Source organism: Aquarana catesbeiana, linkage group LG05, assembly GCF_042186555.1.
Source record: "Aquarana catesbeiana isolate 2022-GZ linkage group LG05, ASM4218655v1, whole genome shotgun sequence".
Lineage (NCBI taxonomy): Eukaryota > Metazoa > Chordata > Amphibia > Anura > Ranidae > Aquarana > Aquarana catesbeiana.
Window position 1 is genome coordinate 60,775,383 of NC_133328.1, and position 22,156 is coordinate 60,797,538.

At 42.4% G+C, this 22,156-nt stretch overlaps 1 protein-coding gene across 2 annotated transcripts in view; it reads left to right on the forward strand.

The window, feature by feature from the left end:
• MYO3A (myosin IIIA) overlaps positions 1-22,156 on the forward strand; it is a 285,335-nt gene that overhangs the window by 60,219 nt on the left and 202,960 nt on the right. For both annotated transcript variants that reach the window (XM_073629787.1, XM_073629788.1), the window contains exons 8-10: positions 2,216-2,281; positions 7,721-7,876; positions 17,200-17,299. In XM_073629787.1, coding sequence (XP_073485888.1) covers positions 2,216-2,281; positions 7,721-7,876; positions 17,200-17,299 — 322 coding nt within the window. The remainder of the gene's footprint in view (positions 1-2,215; positions 2,282-7,720; positions 7,877-17,199; positions 17,300-22,156) is intronic.

A 22,156-nucleotide genomic window follows, 5' to 3' on the forward strand; every position in this document is an offset into this window, starting at 1 on the left:
ACAAAAAGTGAGTACACCCCTCACATTTTTGAAAATATTTTATTATATATTTTCATGTGACAACACTGAAGAAATGACACTTTGCTACAAGTTAGTGAGTGCACAGCTTGTATAACAGTGTAAATTTGCTGTCCCCTCAAAATAACTCAACACACAGCCATTAATGTCTAAACCGCTGGCAACAAAAGTGAGTACACCCCTAAGTGAAAATGTCCAAATTGGGCCCAAAGTGTCATTTTGTGATGCCACCATTATTTTCCAGCACTGCCTTAACCCTCTTGGGCATGGAGTTCACCAGAGCTTCACAGGTTGCCAATGGAGCCCTCTTCCACTCCTCCATGACGATAATGATAACAAGCGATATGTGTTCCAAAAACAAATAGGAACAAAAATATCCAAACAAAAACCTAGCTGTGTCTCGGCACTAACTACTACAATATTTACAGATCCTAACTACTAGGCTGAGCAAGCCTACACCTTGTCAGCTTCCACATACACAGCTTATTAGCTTTTACCAACCTGTTGCTCTCTTAGACAGAAGTTGTCTGAGGTTCCCAGGCCAAGATCACCGACTGTCTGTCTCAGGTGAGTTTAAATTAGCCAGGGGCAGAGGACCAAGACCCGAACTGGACCATGGATCGTAATCACTGAACGTGTATGAGAGGAGCCTGGGAGATGTATAAACCCTGAACAGGACTTTTCCCGGCTCTCTTATTTGAATTTCTTTTTGAATAATTTTCAGTATTTAATGTTGCATTTTTTTCTTTGTTGGATTTATTATGTGATTGCATTTATTTAAAGTGATATGTGCACTTATTGCTGTTTATTTGATTGTTAATATCCTGTATTCAGACATTTTGGAGTGCTGTAGTCTCATACACTAAGCGCAAGTTTAATTATTCCTTTTTCCAATATTTTTTCCAATATTTTATGATAGGCAGAGACATTGACTAAATGTGAAAATAACGCAGTTCTAATTTTTTAAATGTGTAATGTATTTTGTATAATAATCCACTGAAAGATTTTGACTAAATTATTTTCTTTTATCTGCGCTGAATACAGGAACCCAAAAAATGTGTAGGTCTTAATACATATGTCAGTACTGTATGGTCAATAAACAAGTGTGTATATAGTAGATTTATAGATATTAGGCATTTTCCAATACTGTGTTTAGAGTTCAGTGGCTGTAATTCACCAATTATTAAAATAAAAAATAATTATTAATTGACCTAACACTAATGAACTAATTATTATCCACCAATGAAAACACTAACCTATTAACTAGCTAGTTAACTAACTAACTAACTAACTAACTAACTAACTAACTAACTAACTAACTAACCAAGTAATATTTTAATACATTTTATATTTCAAATTTTATTTTATTCTTTCTTTTTTTAACATTGTTAAACTTTGATAGTTTGTCCCACAGATATCATTCTGTCCTCATAGCTGTGCAACATGAAATGAGATGCAATGTAGCAGTCAGCTAGAACGGTTTACTTTAAAAAATTTCCCTGTTCTCTGTGAGTACCTTGACTGGTTATTCATGAGTGGTTACCGGTCAAGCCTTTGGGTTCTAGGTATTTGCCAAAACCCCTAGGGGGGAGAACTTTAATTTTTGTCCTAGCAGGGAAAACTGGTCAGCAGAATGTTAATTTCCAATTGAAGGGTTGGTAAGAAATTCATAACCTCTTTGTAATGTCTTATTACATGAAATGATACAAATTACTCTCCATTAATAGAGTTATAAGTTTGGGACTTTTACCATGGAGGAAAGAAGGTCTTTCACAGCTCAAGGCATGGCAGTGATAAACTGAACGTTGCTTTCCAGACAAACCTCTGGTCACCTGCTCCTGGTGTTCCTCTAGAAAACCATCTAGGAGACTCAGGCTTCAAAATGTTGTACCAGATGGCCCGTAATGGATTACAGTTAGAAATACATGGGGAATTGACTTAGGCCAACAACAGTGGTGAATCAGGTGAAAAGCAAAGTCAGAATTGTCATGGAGCTGGGGAGTTTTTATTGCAGTGTTTAACTGAAACTGCACTAAAAGCTTAGCGGGGGTCAACATTTAAACAAAGAGATCTGCTTTAATGGAGTTGCTCTATAAAATATAACATATGTAAATATTCTCTTTTTGGAAGAGCGTAATCAATTTTATATAGCAGAGATATCCAAGTGCCATGATATTAATGGTATGTGTTTTTGTAGGAACCCACCACCGACCCTACGTCAGCCAGAATTGTGGTCACCAGATCTTAATGACTTTATCAGCAAGTGAGTAGAATCCTTCCTTACCTTCTTACTTTACATGCTGAGACCCAAAAAGAAGCAACACACAATCATACTGTTAAGCTTTGCAGGCCCAAAAGCCATGACTTGTGGGGTTCCTTCATGTCTCCTCTGGCAAAGTTCTTAGGCAGTCTTGATGTCAATGGGTAGGGATTATTGTGGCTTGATTTCCTTATACAAACATATGCTCCCTCTCCTATGCCATGACTAATGGAGAAAATTTCTGGGTTCTGTGAAATTTTGTAAAGAGCCTTTCATAGATGGCAGGTGCCCATATTGTATTTAAGAAGTGTCTTGGGCTGGCAAGGTAGCAGAAAACCTTTACATTTGTATTAAGCTAGGTATTCCACTGACTGTGCAAGGAAACCCACATGTGATGATTGGGTGTCCTGACCTCGTTTGGTGTTCATGCATTGAGAGGGGAATCTCAATCAATTTCTGAATTGCTCAAGGCACTAGGAATCGGTGGAGTATTTTTGCCAAAATTGATTTTGCCATGAAATTTCATCAAAGTTAGCCTCAAATTTCATAATGCTTAGGTAAAATTTGCATACAAAAACAATAGAGACATTAGAGAATCTAGAGAACCAGGACATGACAGGGCAGAAAAATACTCTTTTACTGGCTGAATGAGCGGGGTGTCATCTTCCTGCTTGCTAGTGACTTTTTCAGCATGTTCATCAGGGAGGGAAAGACCTATGGAAGTAGGTAAGTATTTTGCACTTTTTAGCAATTCTGTTGCTAGTGAATTTTCACCAGCAATAGGGTAACAAGTGTGACATTGGCCTAATGCTTACTCTTCCTTAACCCTAACGTTCAACTTAACCCTTTGTTTATAAACAAAGTCATGTGATTGTTATGTCAGCACTGAAAGGGTGGTCACATGACTTTGTGAATAAACTTAGAGTTAGCTTTAACCCTAACTTAGGGCTAGGTTTTGTGTTAGCATTAGGGTTCCTCAGTGTCTAATGTTATCAGCTAAGTATGGTGCTTTTGTGGCTCAAGTAAAGGTTCAGAATAGTTTAAAGGAGCTTACTTTACCCTCACCTTAACACTCAAGAGCTATATATGGCCTACTGCACACCTAAAAACCATCTTCTTTTAACCATCCCTGTTTATTTTAGTGCATTTAGCTAAAAAACTAAATTATGCCAAAATATCCTGATTTTTACCAAAGTGAAGGAAAAATCCTAATTTCCTTAATCACTACTAACAACAAAATAGGAAACTATATTATGCTGTTACATTGGCAATGTAGCCACCATATAATTGGTAAGGTCTGCAATGGTTTATCTTACTCTTTACTACCATTGGTAATTTGAATGTAGTTAATGAGTATGTATAGCCAAAAACTTTTTGGTAGAGTGGGGAAAGATTAGATCCTCTACCAGGTTATTTTCTGTCTAATATGTGTCCTAATGGGGATTTTTTTCCTTCACTTCTTGTTCCTGAGTCACAACAAGAAGTTAGAGGAAACCCCCCAAAGTAATGGTATTACCTTCTTAAACAGCTGTCCCTGGAAAAGATATCACCATTAGAATACTTACACTTATCTTTGGCTCTGGGGATAAATTAAAAAATGATTAGCAACTCTGGGTGGAGTTTAATATCAGCTTGGAGAGAATTCAAAGCCCCATGTGGTGTTTAGTTCTAGGATCCAAGGGACACCACAAGGTGAACAGTAGTAATATGAAGACATAAACAGGAACTTACAGAGCTATGTTTCTACATGTCAGCATTGTTTTTATTTTAGAAATGGTTAAGGTTTTTTTCTTGTGAAAAAAAAAAAGAAATGGTTAAGGTCAAATTTGATTTATTTAAGATAAATAATTAAAAAGCGAAGATAAGCTAAATCCTATTTCTAGACACATTACAAAGCATATTTTCCTCATATAAAAACTTGAATCAAGACTGAAAACATAGTATACAATACAATAGTAAGTTCCAAACAATCCTATTAACGTATAGCTGTTAATCTCATTTGGTATTTCTCACAGTTATGAGAGCAGTTATTAACCTAATTATCATTAAAGGTCTTGTTAAAAGAAAAACATGCAGCCTATAGTGTAAAAGGTAAAGGAAAAGGAGACATTTAAGGTTTGAAGCATGACATAACACAGACTTTCTAAGCATATAGAAAATCTGTATAAACCAGTTATTATCACTGTGGCCACTGTGGCAGTTGGTGTTCTGGGTCCTGGATATGAGTGGTGGTGGTCCTCAGAGTTCACAGAAGGTCAAGCCAAAGAGGCAGAATGAGGACCCATGGTATGGTTCAGCGTAAACAGAATAGCTTACATTTAGTGAGGTTGCGATCAATCCATTCAGTAAGGCACACAACCCTCTCCGATTACAGGTAGGGAAAACCATGTGGGATATAAGTGGTTGCTCTTGATGCCTACGGTATCCCGAAACCGAATCCTCGGGGGGGGGGGGGGGGGCTCCCAGGTGGGTGGTGTGCTTCTTGGATAGGATTGGCCCAAAAAACCTGTCGGTGTTTTGAACCGCAGAGGTGCCCATTGGCCCATTGGAGTGTGTGATAGGATTGTGATGTGTCTAAGGATTGGCCAGAGTCATGGGGGTTATTTACTAAAGGAAAGTGCACTTGGAAGTAAAGTCGCTGTAGATCTGAGGGGGACATGCAAGGAAAATAAAAAAACAGCATTTTAGCTTGCACATGATTGGATGATAAAATCAGCAGAGCTTCCCCTCATTTCAGATCTACCCCTTAGATTTAGAGTGACTGCACTTCCAAGTGTGCTTTCAGTGCACTTGCAGTGCAAAGTGGATTTGCCTTTCGTAAATAACACCCATAGTGTATGATGAATGACATTAAGGTTATGTTCCAGGTCCTATTCCCACCAGGGCACCATATGAATAGAATTTATGTTTGACCAGTGTCTGCATATTTCTTCCAGATGCTTTTTCTGACAGTTTAAAACATATTGCAAACAAATTGCAAATATAATTGTCCTTCATCCAAAAGGCATTTGTATGTTTGTAATGCTACTCATAAAAGAGCAATATTTAATTACATTTTATGTTCTTTCATCAGCTATGAATCGCCAAAATTACCAAATAGATTACGACAATCTACCATCAAAACTCTTGATTATGACAAATGAAAGTGGGGCAGGTCTTGATGATTCTATGTATTCTGTAAAGACTAAGAATATCTGTAATAATGACAGGTGGATATCATTATCAACGGTCCAGTATACTATGCTTCTCTGTGTCCACCACAGCCCTCCCATTCATGAGTATTGTCCTGCACTGTGTATCTGGTGACAGAGTTCATTAGCAGACAGAATTCATTAGGCAAAAGAGCTCCATGATTGAAGTAGAGCGGGTCTTGTACTGTAACTTTGACAGGTCACGTGACTGGGCTCTTCTTCTGCTTTTTTTTTTGAACACGCATTTATTTTTAATGCACTCCACCGCCTTCAGAGTTCCGAAACTGGCAAACCACAGAGTGTATATTGCAAAACGCATCGCTGTACTTTATAAATGTGTGGAGGTTTGTATGGCTGGCCCTAGGTAATATGATGCAATTAAAAGTGGCGTCACTTCTGGTTTTATTGCAGAGATTTCTTGGAGTAAAGCTCACCGATCAAGATGTTCTCAAATGCCAGCAGTAAACTACCATTTTTAGAAATCAAATCATTTTAGAAACCAATTATAAGGATGGCAATGGGCATATTGAAGGCTACTGTTAGCAATACAAATTCATCCCCTATGTGTAATTCAACTTCGACCTACTTTGCATGTAATAGATTGGTTCTTTTGTTTCTAAATAATAAAAAAATTGGTTGAAATTCAATCATTAACCGCTTAAGGAATGCCCCACGTATATACATACTGCAGAAGGGCGGCCTTTAAGTGCAAAATCAGAAACTAGCCATTATGCTAGTAAGGAAGACAGAGATCTTGTGTTCCTGCTAAGCAGGAACACGGATCTCTATCTTTCTACAGTTAAGTCATCCCACACACAGTACGAAAACACTCCCAGGGAACACAGTTAACCTTTTGATCGCCCCTGATGTTAATCCATTCCCTGTCAGTGTCATTAGTACAGTGACAGTGCATTTTTTTTTTTTAGCACTGATCACTGTATTGGTGTTACTGGTCCCCAAAAAGTATCACAGTCCTGTTAAAAATGTATCGCTGATCACCACCATTACTTGAAAAAAGAAAAAGTAAATTCCATAAATATATCCCATATTTTGTAGATGCTATAATTTTTGCGCAAACCAATTAATATACGCCTATTGGGATTTTTTTCACCAAAAACATGTACCAGAATACATATTGGCCTAAATTGATGAAGACATTTGATATTTTACTTTTTTTTTGGATGAGTTTATAGTAGAAAGTAAAAAAAAATGTTTTTTTTTTTTTTTAATTGTCAGTCTTTTTTTGTTTATAGCGCCAAAAATAAAAACCGCAGAGGTGATAAAATACCACCAAAAGAAAGCTCTATTTGTGGGAAAAAGGATATTAATTTTCTTTGGGTACAGTGTCGCACAACCGCGCAATTGTTAATTAAAGCAACGCAGTGCCGCATCACAAAAAATGGCCTGGTCATGAACAGGGGTGAACCTTCCGAAGCTGAAGTGGTTAACTGACAACCCACCTAGGAAGTTCCAATTATTTTTAATTCCAGAATCAGTAGTTAGTCATGGGACCATAGCACTGATCATTGGGGTACACTCAATCCCTGTACAGTTAGCATGCTACACACTGTTTTTCCAGTGGATATAAACATATTTACACATTGTCACACTATGGGAAGCCAGGTTAATACCAGTTAAACAAAAAAATACTGTGTATATAAGAGATTTTTTCAGCAGTGGTTTGCTGCTTTGGGTGCCAAAAATACAGGTCCAAGTGATGGAAATCCGGCCCTGGATGCAGATTTGTAGTTTGAGGATGCAAATGTTTCAATGCAAATTCTAGGGAAAAAAAGTGGTGTTAACATGCAAGCAAAATAACAGGTGCAGGTTCAAGCAAAATCATGCAAATCAGAAGCTTGTGGATGGCTGAAATATATATTTAAGTCACCTTTGTGGAGCGATTTTCAACTTATAAATGAACGATTAATATCTCTAATATTTCCATAAAATGCTAAGTCTATCCAACATTGTTTTGAAACATATTTTCTTACTAGTTATATTTTCTGGGGACTCTGATCCCTCATCAAATTATGAAAGAAAGCAACATTTTTTTTCTTATTACCTGTATTGTTTACCCTGCTGTCTATATACTGTATAATGATAGTTGTAACCTATATTCCCCCTATGCAAAAGTTAGCTTTGATTTGACAAATGGTGTCCAGAATCCAGATCTCCACATCATGCAAGAGTGTCAGGTGAAAAGCGAACTGAAATTTTGATTCTGATTTTTTCCATTTCTTTTTTCTTTCAGGTGCCTCACAAAAGACTTTGAGAAACGTCCTACAGTGTGCGATCTTTTAGAACATGCATTTATTAGGCAAATTAGACATAATGAAAGAGCACTTCAAAAGCAGCTAATGGAATTCATAGACATCCACCAGCAAATGGGGATATTGGAGAAAAAGAGGTAAAAAACTGTTTTTATTGTGTCTGCCTAATTACACTGACATTATTAAGAGTATTGTCTGAGTACGAGAAAATATTTGATTAAAACATGCAAATATATATCAGGAAATAAATGTCACCCGTCTGGTGCCCTTCCCCACAAAAAGTACCCAATCACACTTTTACGATGCATTATGTTATGGGTTAATGTTTGTTGTCATAAGACAACTGGGTTGTCAACACACCTTAATGGACACAATTTGCCCCTGTTTTTTCAATGCATACCACATTGCATGGCATAGGCATTGTGGTGCACTGCTGTCTGTTGTACATTGACCAGTTTAGGGTTTACAGGGCTGTAGATAATTTTTTGTTCTGGGGGGGGTTCAGCAGCAGGTACTAAGTAAAAGTCTTTTTAAATAAAATAAATTGTAAAGACTGGAAAAGGAAAAATGATATGTGTTGCCCCTAGTAAGCAATCACATCCTTAATTGTATCGAACCTGATTTCAGATTTTTCCTTCTTCCAGTTTTTATGAACGCTGTTGGCTATTGTCCAGTATTAGTGTCCAAACTGAATAGGTGCAAAGTGAGTGTGCTGCCTACCTACAAGGAGATGGTGCCCTTTGACCTCCTCAGTAAGGTTGGCTATTATGGTGCAAAGTGCACCATGTTGTGTCAGACAGAGCACTCACTGACTTTTTTAACTTTTATGCCGTGTACACACGGGCGGACTTTTCGGCATCAAAGGTCCGATGGTCTTTCCGACAGACTTTCAACGGACTTTTGACGGACTTCCGACGAACTTTCGAACGAATGGACTGGGCTACACACGATCACACCAAAGTCCGACGGATTCGTACGTGATGACGTACGACCGGACTCAAATAAGGAAGTTCATAGCCAGTAACCAATAGCTGCCCTAGCGTCAGTTTTCGTCCATCGGATAGCATACAGACGAATGGATTTTTCTATAGGAACTGGGTCCGGCGGAGTTGCGGCGGAAAGATTTGAAACATGTTCCAAATCTAAAGTCCGTCTGATTTTCGACCAAAAAAGTCTGCTGCAGGTCCGATGAAGTCCGCACATGGTCGGATTGTCCGACGTATTCGTTCCGTCGGACCAGTCTGGTCGAAAAGTCCGCCCATGTGTACACGGCATTACAGATTAAAAAAAAGGGGGGGAAATGCACTACCTACCACAGGATGGTGCACTGTAATAGCCAATCTTACTGGGCTAGGTTCACATCTAAGTAGGTGTGAGAAGGTGTGTAATAGGTAGACTACAATGCGGGAAAACCCTCAATCCATGCACGTTTCATGCACCTCATTCAAATTGCACCCCCCTTGCAATCTGTAGTGGGTGTCAGTGCTACCTTAACGAAACCCCAAACAAAGGTTTCAAAACACAGTGTGTTTGCCTGCACCAGATCGCATTCAGGCCGAGCTCGATAGACTGGCCAGGTGGTGTACCACAACATGCATGCGGGTATGCCTAATGATCTATTACACTTGCTGCAGCAGCATTATTACACTCTGTGTGCCACTGACTGCAGTGCTGCCTGTTGCTGGTTGCATGTGCGGCTGCAGAGCAGGGACACCATGCATTTCATTTTGGCCCTGGGGGGGTTTGAACACCCCTAACCCCCCTCCTTATCTACGCCTCTGGGGGTTTAACATCTTAGCGCTGATGCCTCCTGGCCCTTTAAGAGGTTTATGATGCCAGGAGGCGGGGCGCAGGTTAAGATCACATGGCCGCAGTAATTGGCTGTCACATGGTCTGAAGACTCCCAATCACAAGGTACGGTCGGGAGCTTCTGGTTAGACGATGGTAACTGTGCCAGGAGCATTGGATGTATTGGGGGCAATTCACGCAAATATGCTAAGGACCAGGCGCCGAGAGGCCGCATATTTGCTCAAATTTAGAGCTCAAGTTTAATTAAAAATGTTAATTTAAAAAGATGAAGTTTTAACCTCTTCACGCCCGTTCTATAGCCGAAAGACGGCTACAGCGCGGGCCTAAATTGCCGGGAGGGCGTCCATGTACATCCTCCCAAGCATGTGCCCCCTGCGGGGCACACACAGCGCGCTCTGTGATCAACCATGTGATCAACTGTCAGCCAATGACAGCTGATCACGTGATGTAAACAGAAGATCATAATCTGTTTTTTTCCTCATGCTGATAGCATGAGGAGAAAAAAAAGCAGATGACTGGCTTCTGTGAGAGGGACATCAGTCCTGCACACGGACACCCACTGCTGCTAAGCAGTGCCCACCAGTGCCACCTGCCAGTGCCCACCAGTGCCACCTACCAGTGCATATCAGTGCTGCCTATCAGTACCTACCAGTGCCACCTATCAGTGCCCACCAGTGCCACCTATTAGTGCCCATCAGTACTGCCAATCAGTGCCCATCAGTGCCACCTATCAGTGCTGCCTATCAGTGTCACCTATCAGTGCCACCCATCAGTGCCACCCATCAGTGCCCTTCAGTGACATCTATCAGTGCCCTTCAGTGCCGCCCATCAGTGCCACCCATCAGTGCCACCTATCAGTGTCACTTATCAGTGCCCATCAGTGCCACCTATCAGCGCCCACCAGTGCCGCCTATCAGTGGCCATCAGTGCCGCCTATCAGTGCCCATCAGTTCTGCCTTATCATTGCCCATCAGTTCCGCCCTATCAGTGCCTATCAGTGAAGCCTATTAATGCCCATAAGTGCAGCCTATCAGTGCCCATCAGTGCAGCCTCATCAGCGCACATCAGTGAAGGAGAAAAATGACCTGTTTGCAAAATTTGATAACAAACTATGAAACAATTTTTTGTTTTTTTCAAAATTTTTGTTCTTTTTTTGTTTTTTTTAGCAAAAAATAAAAACCCAGCAGTGAATAAATATAACCAAAAGTGGGGGCGTGACCGGATGTAAGGCAAGGAGGAAGCATTTGCAAGGAGCTCTGATCATCCTACTTTAATCCTTTGCCATCCTTGCTGCTGAACAGCCTGGTGAGCCTGTACATCTGCCCTACCTAATCCCTTGCATCCCCTGCTTCAGATCCAGTGACTATTTCTGTGCCCGGCCAGCCAGCCATGCTGCAGTAATCCGGCCAAGGCTGGCTCCATATACTCGCGGCTCTGATCATCCTACTCTAATCCTTTGCCATCCTTGCTGTTGAACAGCCTGGTGAGCCTGTACATCTGCCCTACCTAATCCCTGGCATCCCCTGCTTCAGATCCAGTCATTATATCTGTGCCTGGCTGGCCGGCCCTGCAGCAGTAATCCGGCCAAGGGTGGCTCCATATACTCGAGGCCCACTGCCATCTTGAGGCCTACAGTGCTTCTCACATCCTAGAGGCCTGAGCTTGTGCTGAGCTGCTTGCCCTGGTGAGTACACCAGTGGTGTCCACTAACACCCTGAGACTGTCTGAGTGCTGTGTGGCCCCTCTGCCAGATCATCGTCAAAAGCTGCTGGCTATCCATCCACCTGCTCCACCCTACCAGACCCTTGCCATCAGATTAATGGGCCCTAAAAACCAGGCCAAAAACTCATCCACACCAAGCCGCCCGCCCCCTGTCACGGCTGCTAGGCCAGATCCTTCTCTCGTAGGGAGGATGCAGGCCCTGCTGGCTGAACTAGCTATGGAGTCTGAGATTTCCCCAGATGTGGCTCTCCCTGCCCCCTCCTCCCAAGATAGCGCGGCAGTGATCTTGGCCGCCATTAAACAGAGCAAAACCTCCATGCTGGTGAGAATCGATCGCCTTGCAGAAGAACGTAATCTCATTAGAAACAACCTAGATAAGATCAGAGGTAGACCGACTGAATCGGAATCCAGATTTTCTGGCACTGAAGACCTTACGGCTACTCACACTAACACCATAGCGGACTTGCAACGCACGGTACAACTGCTTGTCGCCAAACCCGATGACGCAGAAAACAGGGCAAGGCGGAACAATGTCTGAGTCTTGGGTTTCGCGATCGCCCAGCCGAGTTCACAGAAGAGTTCTTCAGGAAACTGCTAGGTCTCACGGATGTCTCCCCGACTTATGTTGTCGAGAGCGCCCACTGTGTATCCACAGGACGCACTATCCCTGGTGCAAATCCCCGACCCTTCTTGGTCTGCTTTCTTAACTTCAGGGACTGCGACAGGATCCTTTCCGAAGCCCGCAAACACCCCTCACTTCCATACGGGAACTCCTCGGTCCTACTGTTCCCGGATTTCTCAGCTGAGCTGCAGCGTAAGAGGAAGTCTTTTAATGAGGTCTGTAGGCACCTACGTGAAAAGGACATTAAATACAGCATGCTGTACCCCAGCTGTCTCCGGGTCCCTCACAATGGCTCAGTCAGGTTCTTCGACTCCCCGCCCGATGTGCATAACTTGCTGTACACCCTGCGGTAGGCTCAGGAGGATATCCTGTCTGCATTTACCACGTTTTATACCTTTCTGTATGTTTCCTCACTCCCTGACGGGTTTGACCCTACACCTATGATCTTTGTGTTGGACACGCTAGCACTGGGATGGCTTTCTGACGCAAAGAGACAACTCCTTGTCTCACAGATCACTCCAGAAGAAGTCACAATGGCCATTAAGTCTTTCCCGGCAGGTAAAACCCCAGGGCCGGATGGCCTCGCCATAGAGCATTATAGAACCCACACAGAACTACTTGCCCCCAAACTAGCTCAGATGTTTCAAGCCTGTTTGCAACAGGGCTGCTTACCGTCCTCTATGAGGGAAGCCCATGTCGTTCTCATTCCAAAGCCTAATAAAGACCCTAAGCTGTGCGCCTCCTACAGACCAATCGCACTTCTCAATTGTGATCTAAAAATACTAACCAAGTTACTAGCCACTAGACTTAATAGAGTAATAAAATCCCTGATTGACTCTGGCCCCCAGACATTAATATACATAGACTATTTTCTAATATACATGCACCCCATACTAACCAGGGCACTAGGACCATTGCCACCCTTGATATGGTAAAAGAATTTGACACAGTGGAGTGGGTATATCTGTGGGAGAAGAATGGGTTTCCCACTGAAATTTATTGCTTGGATACGCACACTGTATACCGGTCCCATGGCATGCATTAAACTGAATGGCTCCCTGTCTCCTCTGTTCCACCTGCAGAGAGGTACCAGACAGGGATGCCCTCTCTCCTCGGCTCTGTTCGCCCTGGCCATGGAGCCTATTGCTGAGGTCCTCAGGAGCTCGGCCGAGGTTTGTGGTCTTAGGGTGGGCTGACTGGAGGAGAGAGTGGCTCTCTACGTGGATGATCTGCTGCTTTTTTTGAATGACGCTGGTGACTCTCTGTGGGGCGCACTCGGTATCATGGATGCCTTCTCCGCCTTCACGGGGTTGAGAGTGAACTGGCACAAGTCTCAGCTTTTCCTTGTGGATGAGGGGGCCAGGTCCTTCTCACCCTCCTCTCTCCCACTCCAGTGGGTTGATCAGTTTACCTATTTAGGTATTATCATCTCAAGAGAGAGTAGGGACTTTGTGCAGCTCAATCTTGACCCTGTCTTGGTAGCAATTAAAAACCAAACTAAAGGCATGGAGCAGTCTTCCCCTTTCCCTCATTGGGCACATCAATCTTCTCAAAATGAAAGTCCTCCCTAAATTTACGTACATTTTTCGGAACTCCCCACAATGGCTGACCAAAGCTTTCTTTAATTCTCTTAAGCAACTCTTCCTCCCCTTTATTTGGGGGCCTAAACCGCCTAGATTCAAATACACCACTCTGACTAGGCCTGTGGACAGTGGGGGCTTGGCTCTCCCTGATTGCCACAAGTATTTCTTGGCCACTCGTCTTGTGACCACCCATTGGTGGTTGCAGCCAGACCTGACCAACTCTGCGGTCGTGCTGGAGGCGGCTATAGTGGGGTCTCTGGAGGCCTTGAAGGGGTTGCTATTCAGGGGGTCTAAAATGCCTCACCATCTCACCCCTTATATGCATACCACTATGTGGGCATGGAAGGTGGGTGAGGCGCTCAGGGCACTCCAGCCGAACTTCTTGTCTCCTCACACCCCCCTGTGGCTGAACCCTAACCTATCACAGTTCAGTACCATCCCAGATCCACAGGCCTGGGCCAAATACAAAATACTGACCCTTGAGCATGTTATCACCAACAGAGAGCTCACCCCCTTTCAAGTTTTACGCACCACATTTAATGTGCCTGCACGGGCCCATTTTAGGTATCTTCAAATCGCTCATGCCTACAGGGGTCAGTTCTTAGGCCAACCAGTTGAATTGGCATACTCTGAGCTCGAATCCACCCTTCGGGTGAAGGACTTGGAGAAACCCACGTCTCAGCTCTACGGGTCCCTGCTGGTTGCTGCTGGCCCCGAGTTGTCCACCCTCCACAGGAAATGGGTGGGGGACATACCGGAGCTGGACAAGGATGACTGGAGGGAGATTTGGGACTTTCCCTTCTCCCCTCTGGTCTCAGCTAGGGACAAACTGGTCCAATACAAAATTGTGCATAGAGCTTACTACACGCCTCACAGGCTGCACTGCCGGCGCATTCTCCAGCATGCTGGGGTTGCTCCTACCAACCGGGTGACTTTTTCCACATTTTTTGGGTTTGCCCAGCAATCGAACATTATTGGAAAGAAATACTCCAGGTGATTGCTAAGGTTGCTAAGACTCGTGTTTCTTATGATCCTAAATATTGTCTGCTGGGGCTGGTGGAACAACTGTCAATGCTCAGAGCCAGGAAAATACCCTGCTATTGTACTGTGCTCGTAAGGCCATTACGATGAACTGGAAACAATTGTCTCCTCCCTCTGTCAGATTCTGGAAAAGCCTAGTGAATACGAGTTTACCCCTGTATAAAGCCACCTACTCGGGCAGGAGTTGTCCACAAAAATTTGAAAAGGTATGGACCTGTTGGCTAGATGATAATACCATGGCAACTGATGCAGTAACCAATTCCTAGATGGTTTGCTGGAGGGGAATCAGCTTTGTGCTGCAGGTGCACTTGGGGGTGGGATCGCTGTGGATCTAAGGGGGACATGCAAGGAGAATAAAAAACAGCATGTTAACTTGCACATGATTGGATGATAAAATCAGCAGAGCTCCCACTCATTTCAGATCTACCCCTTGGATTTGAGGCGGCTGCGCGGGTGGGTTTGCCTTTCATGGATAACCCCCTATATCTCTAGTCTGTTAGTATATTGACCAAACTACTCTCATGTTGCATTATCCTGTTGGTACCAATTTGAGCACAGATTCTCCTGGACTGAACCTCTCCCCACATTGGGGTTATAGTATAAGTTAGTTTGTTTATGTTGTATGTTGTGCCCTGTAGCGGTATGTTGCCGCATTAGAAGAACTGCCCCTGCGTGGGCAAGGTTTGGCCCCTGCGTGGGCTAATTTTGTATGCTAATTAAAAATTTAATAAAAAAGATTTTTGCAAAAAAAAAAAAATATAACCAAAAGTAAGCTCTATTTGTGTGAAAAAATGACAAAAATTTCATTTGGGTACAGTGTTGCATGACCGTGCAATTGTCATTCAAAGAGTGACAGCGCTGAAAGCTGAAAATTGGCCTGGGCAGGAGGGGGGTTTAAGTGCCCAGTAAGCAAGTGGTTAAATAAAAACGTGAAATCATTTTTTTTTTTGTCTACAGCTTAAGTTACATAACTTACCTGAAATGAAGTATGTCCCACAATGTGCAGGCTGCTGTATTCTATAGAAATCTTGACTGCAGGGCTGCCCTGTCTTCTTCCTGCTGCCGAACTTCCTGCATTGTGAGTTTTACCATCTTCAGGTCCCTTGACTGAGCTGCACTAAGGATGAACCAATGGGGACATGCCCCTCCCGCTGTCTCATTTCTTTCATTGGTTACCCTGCCTGACACACAATCTGTGAATGGGAAGTGGGGGGGTCTGATCAGTCACAGGATTCTCTCCCCAATTCACAGGTCATGTTACAGTCAGTGCAATAAGTATAAGTAAAATAACTTTTTTTCAATAAAGGAGAGAGCAGAGGAGGTGTGTCACCAGATCATCATTTGTGCAGTTGGGCCCATAGACCCGAAGCTGTTAACCCCCACAGTGTTGGAAGTTCAGTAGCAGAAAGAGAACAGGGCAGCCATGCAGTGAAGATTTTAACAGAATCCTGCAGCTTGCACATCTTGGAACATACTTCATTATAAGCAATTTAACTAAAGTTGTAGAGATGAAAATGTTTTTATTGGCTAAACTTTAGCCTTAATTTTAAAGTCCAATTGAAATCAGCTAAATATATTCCAGGTGCATCAAAATAAAAGGTGTCCAGAGTCTCACAGTATATTTTATTCTGAAAGCAGCCTTTGGAAAAGGCTTTCCTCTACCAACATGCTACAGAGAAGGACACCAGCACTCTATGTGGAAGCAGTGATCTCTCTACAGAGATCTAACATACCCCCAAGGGGTGTTTTGGATTTCAGGGAGTATGTTGGATCTCTGCAGTTCACATTACCATTACATGGATAATTCAAGAGGGCAGTTTTTTCAATTTGAAGCCAAGATCAAGAACATGGGGACATGACCTCAAACTAGCAGAAGGAAAGTTCAAACCCTATCTTGGAAGGTATTATTTAACTGAAAGAATGGACTTCCAGCAGAGGTAGTAAGTTAGTCAACAGTAAGTGGAATCAATCATACTTGGGACAAACATAGATCTATATTCAAAATACCAAAAAGTAAAAAAATAAAAATAATAATTAAAAAAGTGTGTGGGGCAGACCCAATAGACAGCTTGGTATTTTTTCTGTCATTTCTGTGTTTCTACATATTTTGCTATATTTTTTTGCAGCTTTAGAAGTAGCAAATTAATCAAATTTTTTTTACTTCAACTTTTTTTGATGACTGGGCTCCAAATTATAATATTACATTCCACTAAAGGTTTTTCAATTCACAAGTGTCATTTTATGAGATGGAACAGTAAGGGTATCGGACTGGTGTCAGCCATGACTGAGGTTTATTGCACCGTGTTTGAAGCCTGATATGTTTCAATACAATTTGTATTTATTCAAAACATATTCTGTTACCAGGACGCAGTGGACACAAGCACCTAAACTATATTCTGCTAAGTATATCATTTGACTGTAAATGAGCCTCTTTTACTTAGATCCTCATTGGGCTTTCTAGATGAGAAAACAGACTGGGTTTCTGCAAACAACTCCTGAATTTGGATTCTCACATTTTTTTCTCTCCTAATGCAGAATATTTTTCCCCCGAGTGTCACAAAGGAATATTTAATCCCGTTTTTTCCTGTTGTCTGAAGTTGATTCCTGTTCTTATGTCTTGAATCACTGAGGATTACATTTTTTCATTCAATTATTAAGGGAAAGTCTATTGCTTGCTCTTTAGGCATGAGCGGATTCATACAAAAAAGGGGATTTTCAGAGAGTCTATGACACCCAACCAGAATGATGTGGATGATCTGGCAGCCTTGGAAGTTCTAGATGAGGTAGGATTGCCTTTCCATTAATATTTTATCAAATACCATAGGAAATAAATGTGAGGCATTTTTTGATGTGCGTTGTGGAGATTTACTTTCTCTGTTTGTCCTGGTGGCCTTTATTACTGAGCCAAAAGGTGATGGTAAATTCAAAAGTTTACATCTGTCCCTAGAAAAAGAGGTGAGGGGAGATCTTCCAGTGGAGTCACTTGTTCTGGTGACTTTCTAAGATTAGAATTCCCCATTACTTTGCAGAGTTTTCCTCTTATTTCTTGTTCTGGTGACAGCTGCCGAAGACCATAATTCCCTTCACTTTCAAGCAATTTCCATAAACTTCTTGTTTGGTGACAACTGTCTAAGATGGGAATCTCCCTCACTTTTGAGAGGTTTCCTCTCGCTTCTTGCTCTGGTAACAACTGTCAATGGAGAAGAAAAGTGATGGGAAATGCAAATTTTATAGAACAGAAAAAGAAGTGAGGGTAAATCTTTTATTGGAGGTATCGGGGCCACTATCTATAAAAGAAGTTTCTCTCACTTTGGGGAGATATTTTCTCAATGTTTTGCTTTGCTGTGACAGGAAGTGACAGGAAATCTCTCTATAGAGAACAAAAAAAAATAATAGGCCCATATCTGTCCATAGGCCCATAGCTATCTAACAATTAAAAATAGCTTTGGTCATACATGCACTTAATAGGCTTGATTCACAATAGAATAATACATGTGGTATGTTCTTGCTGTAAATTATTAGAATTAAAATCAAAAACAAGGGTTTCATTCCTGTCTTTATCCCCAGTGGGAAGATTTTCCCCATACTTCCTGCACCAGAGGTATGACAGTACATGAAGATAGGAAAAATTCCAATGAAATCCCCATTGAAAATGTACCTGTAAAAAAAGAGCTAAATTGTATACTTAACCAATGCCTAGGCGAAGGTGAGGTCATGGTCCTTTCCACAAGATCCTGGGGAATACAGAGCAGTCCAAATCTAATGTGAAGGTGCTCTTGCTAGCTGTTGGGCTAGAGTCCCCCAACATGAGATTTGGGATACCCATTGTTTGCCAGCAATCTGGCTGAAAGGTTAGTGACATGTAACCTTGCTTATCTAATCTAACTTTCTTTTTTCGGGTACATTTTATGATGTGAAATTAAGCTGCAATATCTACAGGGGGCAGGGCATGGACCTGGTAAATGGATCTTGCATTTCACTGCAAGGTCCACTTTTTACCAGTACACATACTAGTGTACTACCAGTGATGACACCTTGCATTTTACCCTAATAGGTCTTATCTAAAGCCCTAATCAAAGAGATAGATAATTAAACAAAGCATCAAATAAAGCATCTATAAAGCACCCTTTGATTCTGAAATTTCTTTCTTTGGTCTAGCAATGAAAACCTAACAGAAGTTCAAACACTTCCCAACTTTATTAGAAAAAATAAATAGTTTAGGTTGGAGTTCCAGTATGTTGCTTGTCAAACTGGGCCTCTGAATTTGGAAACTAATCAACTACTTAATATCTGTTTTTGTCAGATTATAGATCACTGGTAATATACAGCACATTGCACATCCAGGGCTGTGCTTGAAATTTGTAAATTTGTAAATTGTTAATTTATTTTGCAGGACAACTTCATGTTTAGTGAAGTTGTTGTTTAATGCCCTTTCCACTCCCTGAGTGTAGATTGAATGTAGATAAAGTGAAGATCTCTAGACAAAATGTCCCAGGGTCTCATTCTTTTCATTGACTGATCCCATCTGCATGATGAACTTTACTCCTTCGGATAACTATGTCCACCATGAGTAAAGCCAGCCATACACGGTTAGCTAACTAAACAAAAAAAATGAACAGATTTTTCTATCTACACAAATGAGGTGGATTATTATTATTATTATTACATTATACAGGATTTATTTATCGCTAACAGTTTGTGCAGCGCTTAACAAAATGAAAGTAGACATTACAGTTATATTACAATTTGGTACAAGAGGAATCAGAGGGCCCTGCTCATTAGAGCTTGCAATCTAAAAAAGGAGGGTCAATTGATACAAAAGGTAATAGCTGCGGGGGATGAGCTGATGGAGGACGTTAAACAGTGTATTAGTTAGAAGCAGGATAGGCTTCTTTAAAGAGAAGGGTTTTCAGGGATTGTCTAAAGATGGATAGATTAGGGGACAGTCGGACAGATTGGGGTAGGGAGTTCCAAAGAATAGGAGAAGCTCTGGCAAAATCCTGGAGGCGAGCATGGGAGGAGGTGACAAGGGAGCTCGAGACCAGGAGGTCTTGAGAGGACAGAAGAAAGCGGCTTGGTTGGTATTTTGGGACTAGGTTAGTGATGTAACTGAGGGCAGAGTTATGGATGGCTCTGTAAATTATTGTTAGTACTTTGATATTTATTCCTTGCGTGAGTGGAAGCCAGTGGAGGGATTGGCAGAGAGGGGTGGAGAACACTGAATATTTGGTAAGGTGAATGGGTCTTGCAGTGGCATTCATTATGGACTGAAGGGGGGATAGTCTATGTGAAGGTAATCCAATGAGGAGGGAGTTGCAGTAGTCGAGGCGAGAGATAACCAGGGAGTGAATTAGATGCTTGGTGGTGTCAGTAGTTAAAAAGGGACGTATTCTAGAAATGTTGCGGAGGCTAAGGTGGCATGATTTGGACAGGGATTGGATGTGGGCCTGAAAGAACAGTTCAGAGTCTATGGTTAGCCCCAGCACCCCGGCATGTGGGGACGGACTGATAGATGTCCCATTGATCTTGACAGAGAAGTCAGGGGAAGGGGCACGTGGGGGAGGAAATATTAAGTTTTAGATAGATTCAGTTTGAGGAAGTGGTGTGACATCCAGGCTGATATGTCAGTTAGTAAATCAGTGATGTGTGAGGAGACTGATGGGGTGAGCTGAGTGGCAGAGAGATAGATTTGGGTATCATCGGCATATACATGATAGCAGAAGCCATGGGTTGGCTATCAGCTGACCCAGAGAGGACATGTGGATCGAGAATAGTAAAGGTCCAAGTACAGAACCTTGGGGGACCCCAAAGGTAAGAGGAGTTGGAGAGGAGGAAGTAGAGTTGTAAGTGACAGGTGGATGGAGAAATCCCCTTGCAAGGGTTTTGTATTCTGACAGCAGCACTTGTCACTGTCAGAATACACTGATCAGCGGCTGCAAATGGTTGCCTGCAGCCACTGATCGATGGGAAGTTTTCCAAAATGTTCCATAAACAGAAGTCAATTAAACAATTGACTTCTGCTGAACATAGGAGCACACACACTGATAGAAATTCGCCTGGTCCCTGCTGGACTGGCCCTATTTTGATCATTGAATGGCCGGATTAAGGACCAGACATACACTATATTACCAAAAGTATTGGGACGTCTGCCTTTACACGCACATTAACTTCAATGGCATCCCAGTCTTAGTACGTAGGGTTCAATTCTGAGTTGGTCCACCTTTTGCAGCTATACCAGCTTCAGCTCTTCTGGGAAGGCTGTCCATAAGGTTTAGGAGGAGTGTGTCTATGGGAATGTTTGACCATTCTTCCAGAAGCGCATTTGTGAGGTCAGGCACTGATATGAATGAGAAGGCCTGGCTCGCAGTCTCCGCTCTAATTCATCCCAAAGGTGTTCTATCGGGTTGAGGTCAGGACTCTGTATAGGCCATTCAAGTTCCTCCACCCCAAACTCGCTCATCCATGTCTTTATGGACCTTGCTTTGTGCACTGCGCAGTTATGTTGGAACAGGAAGGGGCCATCCCCAAACTGTTCCCACAAAGTTGGGAGCATGAAATTGTCCAAAATGTCTTGGTATACTGACGCCTTAAGGGTTCCATTCACTGGAACTAAGGGGCCAAGCCCAACCCCTGAAAAACAACCCCACACCATAATCCTCCTCCAACAAATTATTTGAACCAGTGAACAAAGCAAAGTCCATAAAGACATGGATGAGCGAGTTTGGGGTGGAGGAACTTGACTGGCCTGCACAGAGTCCTGACCTCAACCCAATAGAATACCTTTGGGATGAATAAGAGCGAAGACTGTGAGCCAGGCCTTCTCGTCCAACATCAGTGCCTGACCTCACAAATGCGCTTCTGGAAGCATGGTCAAACAGTCTCATAGACACACTCCTAAACTTTGTGGACAGCCTTCCCAGAAGAGTTGAAGCTGTTGTAGCTGCAAAGGGTGGGCCAACTCAATATTGAACCCTATGGACTAAGAATGGGATGCCATTAAAGTTCATGTGCGTGTAAAGGCAGGCATCCCAATACTTTTGGTAATATAGTGTAGTAATGAATGAGGCTGTGGCATACACAGAACTGGATACGGGGCCTGTCCAGAACATTTTTCACACAAGTATTTTACTATGTAAGTCACACTAAAGGGGGGAGGGGACATCCCCTAAAAAGGTCCTCTAACTTTATGGGCCTTATTTTCTTAAAGCAGTCCGAAAATAAACATTTGCATTAAAGATTGAAGTAATGCTTTCAAAACTCTGCATTTAAATTTTTTTTGTAACATAACCTTTCTTTTTCACTGTTATGCCGCATACACACGATCGGACATTGATCGGACATTCCGACAACAAAATCCATGGATTTTTCCGATGGATATTGGCGCAAACTTGTCTTGCATACACACGGTCACACAAAGTTGGTCGGAAATTGTGAACATCAAGAACGCGGTGACTACAACACGTACGAGGAGCCAAGAAAAATGAAGTTCAATAGCCAGTGCTGCTCTTCTGCTTGATTCCGAGCATGCGTGGCACTTTGTGCGTCGGAATTGTGTACACACGATCGGAATTTGCGCAAACTGATTTTGTTGTCGGAAAATTTGAGAACCAGATCTGAAATTTTGTGAGACGGAAATTCCG